The sequence below is a fragment of the Scyliorhinus torazame genome, chromosome 2, assembly GCF_047496885.1.
Source record: "Scyliorhinus torazame isolate Kashiwa2021f chromosome 2, sScyTor2.1, whole genome shotgun sequence".
NCBI classification, from domain to species: Eukaryota; Metazoa; Chordata; class Chondrichthyes; order Carcharhiniformes; family Scyliorhinidae; genus Scyliorhinus; species Scyliorhinus torazame.
The window spans coordinates 264,177,150-264,190,783 of record NC_092708.1 but is presented as its reverse complement, the minus strand read 5'-3'; the positions used below and the strand labels follow the sequence as shown (position 1 = coordinate 264,190,783).

The 13,634-nt window shown below is 44.4% G+C and overlaps 1 protein-coding gene across 1 annotated transcript; it reads left to right on the top strand.

The window, feature by feature from the left end:
- The first annotated feature begins 5,071 nt into the window (after window positions 1-5,071).
- LOC140398205 (EEF1A lysine methyltransferase 3-like) lies at window positions 5,072-12,464 on the top strand. The gene is made up of 3 exons (XM_072486587.1): window positions 5,072-5,284; window positions 7,664-7,775; window positions 10,384-12,464. The coding sequence occupies exons 1-3, from the start codon at window positions 5,117-5,119 to the stop codon at window positions 10,848-10,850; spliced, it is 747 nt and encodes a 248-aa protein (XP_072342688.1). The 5' UTR covers window positions 5,072-5,116; the 3' UTR covers window positions 10,851-12,464.
- Window positions 12,465-13,634: the final 1,170 nt, after the last annotated feature.

Sequence of the window (13,634 nt, the reverse complement as noted above, 5' to 3'; positions counted from 1 at the left end):
TATTCCATTAGACAACTGACTTGTGCCTTGTAGATGGTGAACAGGCTTTGAGGATGCAGGAGGTAAGTTGCTCGCCAACGGATTCCTAGCCTTTGACCTGTTTTGATAGCCACAGTATTAATATGGCAATTCCAGTTCAGTTTCTGATCAATGGTAACCACAGGATATTGACTGTGGGGGAGTTGGCGATGATGATGCCATTGAATGTCAAGGGGCGATGTTAGATCCACTCATAGATTATCATAGAATTTACAGTGCACAAGGAGGCCATTCGGCCCATCGAGTCTGCACCGTCTCTTGGAAAGAGCACCCTACCCAAGGTCAACACCTCCACCCTATCCCCATAACCCAGTAACCTCACCCAACACTAAGGGCAATTTTGGACACTAAGGGCAATTTATCATGGCCAATTCACCTAAACTGTACATCTTTGGACTGTGGGAGGAAACCGGAGCACCCGGAGGAAACCCACACACACACGGGGAGGATGCACAGACTCCGCACAGACAGTGACCCAAGCCGGAATCGAACCTGGTACCCTGGAGCTGTGAAGCAATTGTGCTATCCACAATGCTACCATGCTGCCCTCTCTGGAATGAGATGGTCATCACTGGCATTAGTGCAATGCGAATGTAACTTGTCACTTGTCAGCCTACGCCTAGATATTGTCAAGTTCTTGCTGCATTTGGACATGGACTGCTTCACTATCTGAGGAGTTGGCATGGTGCTGAACAAGGTGCAGTCACCTGCGAACATCCTCACTTCTAACTTTATGGTGGAAAGGGGAGGGGGGGTCATTAATGCAGCAACAGAAAACGATTGGACCTAAGACACTACCCGAAGGAACTCCTGCAGTGATGTAAGGCAGCTAGGATGATTGACCACCAACCACCATCTTCCTTTGTGCCAGTACGGTTCCAACCAGTGGAGAATTTCCCCACAATTCTCGTTGACTCCAGTTTTGCGAGGGCTTCTTGGTCCAACCATCGATCAAATGCTACCTTGATGTCAAGGGCAGTCGCTCTCACCTCACCTCTGGCATTCAGCTCTTTTGTCCATGTTTGTACCAAGGCTGTAATGAGGTCAGGAGCTGTGTGACCCTGGCGGCACATGAACTGAGCATCCATGAGCAGGTTATTACTCCAAGGAGACATACTTGAAAAAGGCTATTTTGCTCAGATGCCCAGCTGTATTATTACTGGTTTGGTTAAATGGCCCTCTTGCAAAGAACATTGACTCACTTACTCTAGCCATGAACGTTCGTTTGGTGGTATGCATAAAATTTGACACTACGTTTGAAAACAAGGTTGAAAAAATTTGGTCAGATGTAGGTTTTAAGCAGAGGGTAAAAAAAAACAGAGAAGTGAAATGTTTACAGAGAAAATGCAGAGCTTTAGTACCTTTGAAGCTAAATATATACTCCCCAAAGGCAGGGCAATTAAAATCAGAATTGCACAATAAGACAGAATTGTAATAATAAAGTCAATGAGCACCAAGGGCAGATGAATGAATGGAACCAATGCAAATTGGAACATGGGGCAGCGGAACTTTGGATGAGCTTGGACCCATGGAAGGTGGGTGGGTTGCCTGGATGGGCACTGGAAACATTTAACAACAAAACAAAAATCAAAATTGGTGGGTTGAATTGTATTCTAAACTAGTGACTCACAAAGGCATGGCTTCGTGATATTTATTGTCCCTATTTAAAAAGCCAGTTATTCCGTTCGCTTCTTCAACTGTTTTGGCATCTTGCCCAGACACCTTCAAAGAGTTGTGGACTATGCACACCCGAATACTTCAGCACTCGCAACTCCCTCCAAAATTTACCATTTAAGATTATACTGCCTCCACATGTTCTTGTTCCCATAGGATTCCTCGCCTTTGACCTGCTCTGGTAGCCACAGTATTAATATGGCTACTCCAGATCAGTTTCTGATGATTGGTAACCATAGGATGTGATTTGTGGGGGATTCAGCAATCGTAATGCCATTGACTTTCAAGGGGCGATGCTTAGATCGTCTCCTGTAGGAGATGGTCATTGCCTGGCACTTCTGTGGTGCGAATGTAACTTGCAACCCATCAATCCAAGCCTGAGTATTGTCCAGGTCTTGCTGCATTTGGACATGGAATGCTTCATTATCTGAGGAGTCGTGAATGGTGCTGAACATTGTAATATTGTGCAATAATCTGCAAACATGCCCATTTCTGGCCTTATGATGGAAAGGTTATTGATGAAGCAGCTGAAGATGGTTGCGCCTAGGACATTACCTTGAGGATCTCCTGCAGTGATGTCTGGACCTGAGATGGTTGACCTCCAGCCAACATAACCTCTTCCTTTGTGCCAGGGAAGACCCCAACAAGCAGAGAGTTATACCCCTTATTCACATTGACTCCTGTTTTGCTCGTGCTCCTTGATGCCATACTTGATCAAATGCTGCCTTGATGTCAAGCGCAGTCACTCTCACCTCACCTCTGGCATTCAGCTCTTTTGCACATGTTTGAACCGAAGCTGTAAATCAGGTCAAGAGGTTTATGACTCAGGCGGAAACCAAACTGAGCATCCGTGAACAGGTTATTGCTGAGTCAGTGCCACTTGACAGCACTGTTGATAATTCCCTCCAACCTTTTCTGATGGCGGAGAGTACACTGATAATGAATTGGCTGGTTTCGATTTGTCCTGTTCCTTGTATTCAGGACAAAACTGGGCAATTTTCCACATTGCCAGGTAGATGCCAGTGTTGTAGCTGTACTGGAACAGCTCAACTACAGGTGCGGCAAGTTCTGGAGCACAGGTCTTCAGTACTATCGCAGGAATATTGTGAGCACCAATAGCCTGTACAATATCCAGTGCCTTGAGCCATTTCTTGATATGACTTGGAGTGAATGGTATTTGCTGAAGACTGACATCTGTCATGCTGGCGTCCTCCAGAAGAGACACAGGTGACTTATCCACTTGTTGCGAATGCTTCAACCTTTTTTTGCACAGATGTGCGGGCTCCTCCACCATTGAGGATGGGATATTTGTGGAGCATCCGCCTCCAGTGAGTTGTTTAGTTGTCCACCACCATTCATGGTTGGATATGGCGGGACTTCAGAGCTTAGATCGGCAGTGTTTGTTGTGGAGTCACTTAGCTCTGTCTATTACTTGCTACATATGCTGTTTGGCACACAAGCCCTCCGTTGTAGCGTAACCAAGTTGACATGTCATTTTAGGTCTTGCTGGTGTTACTTCTGGCATGCTCTCCTGGACTCTTCATTGAACCAGTGTTGATCCCCTGGCTTGGTGGTAATGGTAGAGTGGGGGATATACCGGGCCATGAGGTTGCAGACTGTGGTTGAATACAATTCTGCTACTGCTGGGCTGCAGATCCTCGTGGATGCCCAGTCTTGAGTTGCTAGATCTGTGCAAAGTATATCCCATTTAGCGCAGTGGTGGTGCTACACAACACAATGGAGGGTATGTTCAATATGAAGATGGGACTTTGTATCCACAAGGTCTGTGCATTGGTCACTTCTATAGATACTCTCATGTATAGATGCATCTGCAACAGACAGGTTGTTGAGGATGAGGTCAAGTATGTTTTTCCCTCTTGCTGGTTCCCTCACCACCTTCTGCAGTCCCATTACAAATATAAACGCAACGCATGCTAAAATGTAACGCGCATTCTTCCTGTATTGGTTGTTAATATTGGTGTTAAGTAAATGAAACCACGCAGCACTTCCGTCCTATGTACAGCAGTGTGTTACACACTAACTGATGCGGGACAGTTTGTTGCACACGGCGAAGATAGAGCCAGTCACATTCAAATTAAATAAGCTGCTCAGCACTGCTGCTAGTGTTGCATCCATGTTTACAGTAGCAAGCATCTGTTGTGGATTCACAGTGGCTAGTTATTCGGTTAGACAATATCATCCCGATGTATTATGTCTTAGTGTACTTCATTTTACATTAACATTTACCAGTAAACAATATATATCTTTTTCTCCCTACCCTGTTTTTCGAGGACAGAGAGCTCGCCTACAACAAGGATTTCAATAAGTTCGATTTTTATTATTGCTGTGTTCAGCAGGAAAGTTTACATTCTGGGTAAACCGGGGTCGTAACTCAGGTTAACAATCCGCACAGTCCATCACAGAAATCGTTCTGTTCTTTGTTTTGTTAAAGAGCCACTGTGGATTAAATGCAAATTGGCGCAGAGACTGCCCCATATTCTTTATTCCCTACAATGGGGTTTAGGATGGGTGGGATTATATACACATACGTACGAATTATAATGATAATATTAATCTTTATTATTGTCACAAGTAGGCTTACATTAAAACTGCAATGAACTTACTCTGAAAAACCCCTAGTCGCCACATTCTGGCGCCTATTCGAGTACACTGAGGGAGAATTCATAATGACCAAATTACCTAACAAGCACTTCTTTCGGGACTTGTGGGAGGAAACCGGAGCGCCCGGAGGAAACCCACGCAGACAAGGGAAGAAGGTGCTGACTCCGCACAAACAGTGACCCAAGCCAGGAATCGAACATGGGACCCTGGAGTTGTGAAGCAACTGTGCTATCCCGACAGGAGTAGGCCTTTCGGCCGTCAACTCTGCTTCACCATTCAATTGGACCATGGCCGATCTGATTGTCGTCTCACCTCAACTCCACATTCCTGCCTAACCCTGACAACCTTCCAACAACCCCACCCTCGTCAAACAAGAATCTACCGAGCTCTGCTTTAAAATATTCAAGGACTCTGCTTGCTCCGTAATCTCTGAGATGCAAAAGAAACATTAGCCTCCCTTTTCGAATAACGATGTGGTCTGCTGGCCACTGTTGTCTGATCCAAGCGCTGATGATGCGAGTTTGTAGCAATAAAGTTGCACTTTATTCCGCCCATTATGAGCTGGCGGATCATTTATGTCAGGACCATTGTGACGTCGACTGACACGCTTTATTGCATAACAATAGACAGTGGATAAGATTGGCCTTGAGGAGCCCTTGGTACACCCCGAGGGCGGGCGTGGCACTTTATAAATGCAAGTTGATGTTCCAGGCCCCGTGTCACGGTCCGACTGCAAATCAGCGAGTGTACTCCAACAGGGGAAGTCCGGAGTACATTGGACATGATGCGGCCAGCGCTCTCTCCTCAGCACGCAAGCAAAGATGTCCCAAAGGAGGACAGCTCAAGCTCCTACATCACCCACAGCTACTTCCAGTTCTGTGGATATCAGTTGAAGATCGCACAGATTCTGGGCGCCAACCTGGGCGTATCTGCATATGTCTGGGACGCCGTAAGTTCGCTGCGTTCGTCGGTCGGAGCAAAGTCAGCGTCTTGCCTCTTATATACGTATTTGACAAATTATAATTTATTTCTCTATTCTTATTGACATTACGTTTGTAATTGTCGTCCTTTGCTGGGCAAATGAGCTTTCCAAATAGATTAGCCATGTGGCACATCTGGTCCACAGCCTGTCATATGGCTGGCACATTTGAAACTGACCCATGTGGTTTTCACTCGGACCCAATGCGAGTTCGAAGTTCTGTGAACTGATTACATCAACCACTCTGTTGCGGGTGGAGCGTTTTCTATTTCTATTTTCCAATTTCCCTCGGCTCCAGGAGTTGCTGACCTGTGCTGTCCCCCATAATCATCCTCTGCTTTTTCAGCCAAGTTGGTATTGTCGCAGCGTGTGGTGTCAGGCGGAGCGTTTATGGAGAGGCTGGACGTGACCTCACAGTTTAGTAATCTTTAGACAGTTTAGGGAAATGTCTCTGAATAGTGACGACGAGGGTGACTGGAACATTCCAAGGTTTTCTTTTCTCAGACTCGGTACAACGCCGAATGCTGCAGTTTCACTGAGTCATTGATGCCGCTTTGACTGCGAGTCGAGTAGCTGGACGAGGGACTTAATGTGACTCCGGCTGATCATGAACGCGGAGTAGCGGCGCGGCAGCAAGTTCGAACGCAAAGTATTGCAGGTGTTTCAAATCTGAAATAAAGGGAAAGCGCTTGAAACATTCAGCAGGACAGGCAGCACCTGCCGAGAGAAAAGCAGAAAAACGTTGGTACCCTTTCATCAGAATTGGGTAAATGTTAGAAAAATATAAAAATTTGAACAAGTGAATGGAGGAAGGTTTTCTAATATTCATTCGTGGGCTGTGAGCGTCGCCGGCTGCGGCAGCATTTATCTCCAATTGCCCTTGGACCGAATGGCCGTTTCAGAAGGCAGTTATGAGTCAACCACATTGCTGTGGATCTGGAATGACATGTAGGTCAGACCAGGTAAAGATGGCAGATTTCCTTCCCTAGGAGACATTAGCGAACCAGATGTGTTTTTACAACAATAGTTTCATGGTCATCATTACTCTTTTAATTCCAGCTTTTATTGGATTCGAATTTGAAGCCGGGTCCCTTGGATTTCTGGATTACTATTCCAGTGACAATGCCACTAGGCCACCGCCCGAGATATTGAACCAAAATGGAGGCCTGTGAGGTGCAGTTAGTGTAAATTAAAAAGAGTTGATAGTGCGAGGCCTGAAATAATCTCGGCCCCATTTTGTCCTCTTTGTCTTCGTAGATTTTGGTTTTACTCACGTATTTTCTATTGGTTTTGCTTTCAGACCGCAAATGTTTAACACTGTCATTCCCACCTCCTCTAGGCACACCTTTTATTTATTGAATAGTCCCTTTGCCCTTGCAAGATCGGCTAAAAGCCAGATACCCTGACTAACCAGAAATATTCCACCCAGAATACACAACATGTGATTAGACCAATCAGTGCCAATCTGGTCCCTTGGGCGGTCTGTATCTGACTGACAATAGTTCCATGGAGCCTTCCTTTAATTTGTAATGTATTGTTTGAATGCAGATATCTCCACTTTTGAAATTAGATGTCAGGTCCCTTTTTTATTCATTCAATAGATATGGGCTTCGCTGGCTAGGTCAGCATTTATTGTCCATTCCTAATTTCCCCAGGGAAGATGGAAGTGAGCTGTATTCTTGAGCCTCTGCAGGCATTGTAGTCTTGGATCACCAAAAGTAATGTGAGGGAGGGAGTTCCATAACTTTGACCCAACCACAGTGAAGGAACGGTGACATAGCTCCAAGACAAGATGGTGAGGGGATCAGATTGGAACTTCCAGGTGGTGGTGTTCCCATGCATGTGCTGCCCTTGTCCTCCTAATTGTGAGTGACCGTGGAAATGGAAGGTTTGGCCTAAAACGCCTTGGTCAGTTCCTGCAGTGTATCTTGTAGACGTTACACACTGTTGTTCTTGCGCGGTTAGGGGAGAGATTGATTGTTTGTGGATTGGGTGACAATGAAGAAGGATGTTTTTTACTGGATTGTCTCAAGCCTCCTTAGTGTTGTTAGAGCTGCACTCATCCAGGCAAGGCGAGAGTATTTCATCAGGCTCTTGGCTTGTGCCTTTTAGATTGTGCACAAGCTTTGGGTGGTCAGAAGGTCAGTTACTACCACAGGGCTGCTAGACTCTGACCTGCTCTTGTAGCCACAACATTCATATGGGTAGCCCAATTTAGATTCTGGTCAATGGTAAATCATCAGGATGTTGATAATGGATGCTTACGCGATGCTAATGGCTTTAAATGTCAAGGGGAGATGGTTCGATCCTCTCCTGATATCCTAAACTGTTTGTTATCCCTCATTCCAGGGGGTTGCTCTTTGTCAGTATTTTGAGAAGGCAAACGTCATCTTTAACGGGAAGAGAGTCATTGAACTGGGATCGGGCACTGGAATCGTGGGCATTTTAGCAACACTACTTGGTAAGTGTAAAGGTCGGAATTTTGGTCCTCTATTTTGTTTACACCAGAAGGTATACAGACAACAAGGGCAATGCATATATGAATGGAAGAATTCGTAATACCAGCCCGTGATTTGAAGAAGCGCCTTGACTTTGCTAAGCATTTATTAGAAGCAATTCGGTCATCTTACAGCAAAGTGTTAGTTCAGATATCATGTTCACAGAGAAAATAAACAAGGTCAAAAAATGTTCAAAGGCGATGTCACTGATATAGTTCACCTGTTCGTCTGGTTGAATGAACGCTAGAACAAAAAAGTAGAACTGCTCCTGAATTCCTGACCAGCATTTATCCTTCAACGTTACCAAAAAACGCATCATCTAGTCATTCAACCCATGCATGTGCACGGGCAATGCTGTCAACAAATGTGGCAGGATATAGACTACTGCCCTATCGCTCGTTCCAAATGTGGAACTCCCTCCCCAACAGCGCTACCGGTCTGCAAAATATCTTATGGACTGCTGCAGTTCAATAAAGCAGTTCATCACCACCCTTTCAAGGCAATTCGGGTCGGGGGGGAAAATACTGTCCTTGCCAACGATATCCACCTGATGTCAATGAATATTGAATGAATGAGGAGCGGCCCGTGACACAGTGGTTAGCATTGATGCCTCACAGCCCCAGGGACACGGGTCAATTCTCACCTTGGGTGACTGTCTGTGTGGAGTTTACACTTTCTCCCCGTGTCAGTGTGGGTTTCCTCCGGGTGCTCCAGTTTCCTCCCACAGTCCAAAAATATGCAATTTAGGTGGATTGGTCATGCTAAATTACCCCTTATTGTACAAACAAGTGTAGTTTAGTTGGGATTATGCCAATAGGGAGGAGGAGGGGGCCTAGGGAGGGTGCTCTTTAAGAGGGTCGGTGCAGACTCAATGGGCTGAATAGCTTCCTTCTGCACTGTCGGACTTCTATGGTTCTACGGAATACGTTAAAAGCTAATTGGTTCCCTGTCAGAAGGCAGAATGCAAGTTGCAATAAGCACTGAGTACATTGCTGCAGAAGAGAACGTCGGATTCAGACATAAGTGATGTCATCGTGTCTTGGATTCTTTGACTCTGGAAGGGCTCGTTGGTCTAGGGGTATGATTCTCGCTTCGGGTGTTTAGGTTCCGAAATTTTGGGCAGCACGGTAGCATGGTGGTTAGCACAATTGGTTCACAGCTCTAGGGTCCCAGGTTCGATTCCCGGCTTGGTTCACTGTCTGTGCGGAGTCTGCACGTTCTCCCCGTGTGTGCGTGAGTTTACTTCGGGTGCTCTGGTTTCCTCCCATAGTCCAAAGATGTGCAGGTTAGGTGGATTGGCCATGATAAATTGTCCTTAGTGTCCAAAATTGCCCTTTGTGTTGGGTGAGGTTACTGGGTTGTGGGGATAGGGTGGAGGTGTGGGCTTGGGTAGGGTGCTCTTTCCAAGAGCCGGTGCAGACTCGATAGGCCGAATAGCTTCCTTCTGCACTGTAAATTCTATGATATTCTATGACTCTAACGGTGACTTTATGACAATTTGACACAAGAATGTAAACCGCAACAACTTGCATTTATATTGAACATTTAAATGTAAAATGTCCCAGAAAGCTTTACAGGGAGAAATCAGACAAAATACTAACTCTGACTCAAAGAGGGATACGAGGACAGGCGAGGAAAATGTTGGCCACAGAAACGTTAAAAGGTAGAGAGAGAGAGAGAGGCGATGGAGAGGTTTGGGGGAGAATCGAATATTGCGATATATTCGGCTAAAGACACGGTCGCCAGTACGATAGTGGGGAAATGAGTTACCAACAGACCATAGCAGAAAGAATGAGAATACCCGGACAGTTATGGGAACGGAGAAGGCCACAGGTGTAATAAAAGGCCAGAAGTGATCAGAACAATATGATGGAAGTTGCAAACTGAGCTATTGTTGGATTGCTTGACTTCATGATAATAAACAACTTTCAGCAGCAGTTTGTAAACATCCCACGGTCTGAAACATACACACAGCGTTCCGCTTAACGCTATTGGCGAGAATATTGGACTCCGATAGGCATGATCTGGGAGCGATGGGTTGCTTCTGCACTGATTTCCCGTTGTGTGACTTTTTAAAGAATGACTGACGATATCTCGGCTGTACCAACCGCCCATGGGCAAGGACACAAACACACGTTTACCCGATTTTGTTAGATCTAATTCTTGAGAAACGAAGTCAATTGTGTGAGTAATGCATTATTGCAAACAGGAAGAAATATGCAGACTGCTTTCTGAAACCGAATCATTTATAGAATTTGCGGAGCTGAATGTTTACTTCACGTCCGCGGCAGCATCAGTGCGCCGAGGAAATTGACCTAAAAATACATCTCTGTTGTCAGCCGAAAGGCGACAAACGAGTGGCCGGACCCATGTGTTCTGAAAGGGCTACAGCCATCGCCATCCGGCGACGCCTGTAACATAACATGGCTCAATTCTACCCGGTACCGTGTGGGACCATACTTGTGAGAGTTCTCCTCCAGGGGCATTACTTTTTGATTATGTGATCAGAATGTGGATCAGTTGTAAAGGACAAAACAAAAATGATATGTGTTCCCCTCCTCCTTTCGTTAGGTGGAGATGTAACATTGACGGATCAACCGAACGTCTTGAAGCAAATCGAGAAAAATGTAATCGTCAACGTCCCCGCTGCCTGCAGACACCGTTTACAAATCCGTCCTTTGATATGGGGTGAAAACCACACTGACTTTCCTGCCGCTTACGACTTCATCCTAGGTTCGGATATTGTATACAGCTCAGTGACCTACCCGGCCCTCGTGGAAACATTGTGCTATCTTGCCAACAAAGGGTCTACAATCTACCTCTCTTCAGAATTACGGAAGAGGAATGGATCCCCTTCTTTCCATGAGGAGAATCTGCCTCAGTATTTTAACTGTCAGGTTATTGACAGGTTGGAGAACAAAGATATCACCCTCTACAAAATGACCAAAATTGATACAAGCCCAAGTACCGATAGAAATCAAGTGTTCGCTGAACCTGGCACTGAGATTAAACCAGCATCCCCATCATCGCCTCACTAAGAAATATTCAATATTCCTTCAGTATTTGAGATTTAAGCTTCAAACCTGTTTGCCGCTGTCTAACAACTGACATCATTTAACAGGGATCGATTGCTTTCTAATAGCTGTGCCAAAGGTCGATTTGCCCTGTATGAAGACACGCTGACTTTTCCCTGGTAAAGTCGTAATGATCCCATGTTAACCGCACGTAAGTCTTAGGCCATGATGCGGAATAGCAAATTGTGGAATTCATTTCAATAATCTGATACTTTGCGAGCTGGAACCAGTAAAATGGCCAGGGAGGTTGCGATTTGCGGTTAAATCTCCAATAACATTGCAAACGACTCCAGCTCCAAACGATATGATTGACTTTTATTGTTATCCTCCCACCAATTGCACTCGTCCAAGGGACTCGTGACCAGGCGTCATGGGCATCGCAAAAGCAAATAAGTATATATCGTGGCAGCGACCGTCTAAATTACAGCAACTCGGCCTCCCCAATCAGCTGTAAATCAGATTAGACGAACTACATATTCGTTGTTCGAAAGCTGCACAGCGTGCTCTTATACTGGGAGGACAAGAAATGACCGCATGCCAGCTGGTTCAGTATACGACCCGCATCAAGCTAATTAAGAATTGAGATGTGGCGAGTTGCGTCCCTGATCAATGTAACGGTAATGCACATCGCCATTGACACGTGATCCAATCCTCACATCCGCTCGCGGGCCCAAGTGAAATGAAAATCGCTTATTGTCACAAGTAGGCTTCAATGAAGTTACTGTGAAAAGCCCCTAGTCACCACATTCCGGCGCCTGTTCAGGGAGGCTGGTACAGGAATTGAATCGTGCTGCTGGCCTGCCTTGGTCTGCTTTAAAAGCCAGCGATTTAGCCCAGTGAGCTAAACCAGCCCGTGAACTTCATCCTTATTGTGCTGTTTTGATGAATAACCAGATGAAGAGCAGGGTGAAAATGTTCTTTCATAGTTGAAATGCGTTGCTCTGTCAGTCATTAAAAAGTGTTGCATGGTTGTTAAATAAATATAATAAATTTAAACATGAATATATGTCCTGAAGCCGGTTATAATGACCATACTACGCGTGCCTTAAATGGTTTCACACATCTACCTTGCATGATTTCTGTTGGAAAATATTGTGTAAACGGTCATTATGTTGCCAAAGTTTGTATACAAATGTATTTGCTTCCTCGTCAACGATCTCCAATGGACTTCTACGAATGACATCCAAGTTAAATACTCAATGCTCCATAATTTTACGTATCACTGCAAAAGTTAATATTGCAACCACTTCCGAGATTGAAACCAACCGCTCCGGCGCCGATGTAGTGATGTACAACGTCTAATACTCGAACCTTGTCGGTGCAGTGTTACTTACAATGTTGAAATTAACTTGTACGATGAGCCCAATTAATACCCTGCCATTGTGGTTCTGAAAATACAAATGGAATTCAGTAGCATAACTGGATAAAACAGAGTAAAGTGAGTCTTATCAGTTAGGTTTTCCCTTTATGTTGCTCAAACAACTAATAACTGTCGAATAACGTCATTGAAAGTCCACAATTTACCCACACAGTTACCTGAGCAACTGATTGATATTTTGAGCTGAGTCGCTTTATGTCAGGAACAAATTAAACATTGTTTGTTTTTTAAAATCCTGTATTAGATTTTTTAAAGTCGTTCTTGATTAACCAGAATCAGTTAAAGAATATCTCAGATGCAAGCAGACAGTAGGCACATATTTCTGCTATTGGTATCAATTTGACTTTTCAAATTTTGAATTTGAATTTTCAAATTATTTTACTGAGATAAAGCCATGAGCAAACATGGTTCACATAAAGAATCTACACAACTTGACATTATTTCTCCTATAGGAGTCTAATACACAACAGTTTGCACGTTCCCTAAATTGCACGTTCCTTAAATTGCGACTCCATTTCCCCATTACTTTGTAAATTGTCATAAAGAAAGTCAAAATGATGCCAGTATTCGATTATCCAGCAGTTTGCTTCTGAGAGCTGATGGCAGATAGAGGCACATTCCAAAATGTTCACAACACATACATTCGTTCTCAATAAAAAACCAAAAGTCAGTTTGAATAGAGAAGTTAAGTGATGCATTTTAATAAAGAGAATCAAGAGTAGGAATATCAACCAACTGGTACATAATGGGGTGCAGAAACAGATAAGCACGGGTTGAACGTAAACGCGTCTTTAAAGGTGAAAAAACGAAAAAAACAACATTTGGGATGATTGGTTTTATAAAGAGAGGTGCTAAACTAATGGAATTATGCTGATCCTTTGTTGGTCACTGGTTAGATAGCCGCTGGATTGTTGAGTGAAGTTCTCCCATGCAATCACTAAGGACATGAACACCTTCGAATCATAGAATGGATACAACACAGAGGGGCACCATTCTCCCTTCGTTACATACCGAATCATCTGCAAGAGCAAAATACGACCTATAAACAAGGAACATGAGTAGACCATTCAGCCCATCGATCATGCTCCACCATTTAATGAGATCAGACTCGATCTGTTAGTAACCTCAAATCTGCAGCACTCCTACCCTCCCATTTCCTATCACCCCTTGCTTACTAATATTCTCTCCACCTCTCTCTCAAAAATATTCAAAGATTTTCACCGCCTTTTCTGGAAAATGACTCATGACCCCCTCTTGAAATAAAATTGCTTCATCTCTTTTTTAATAACCTCTATTAGTGTCACAAATCGGCTTACATTAACACTGCAATGGAATTACTGTGAAAATCCCCTAGTCGCCACACTCCATCG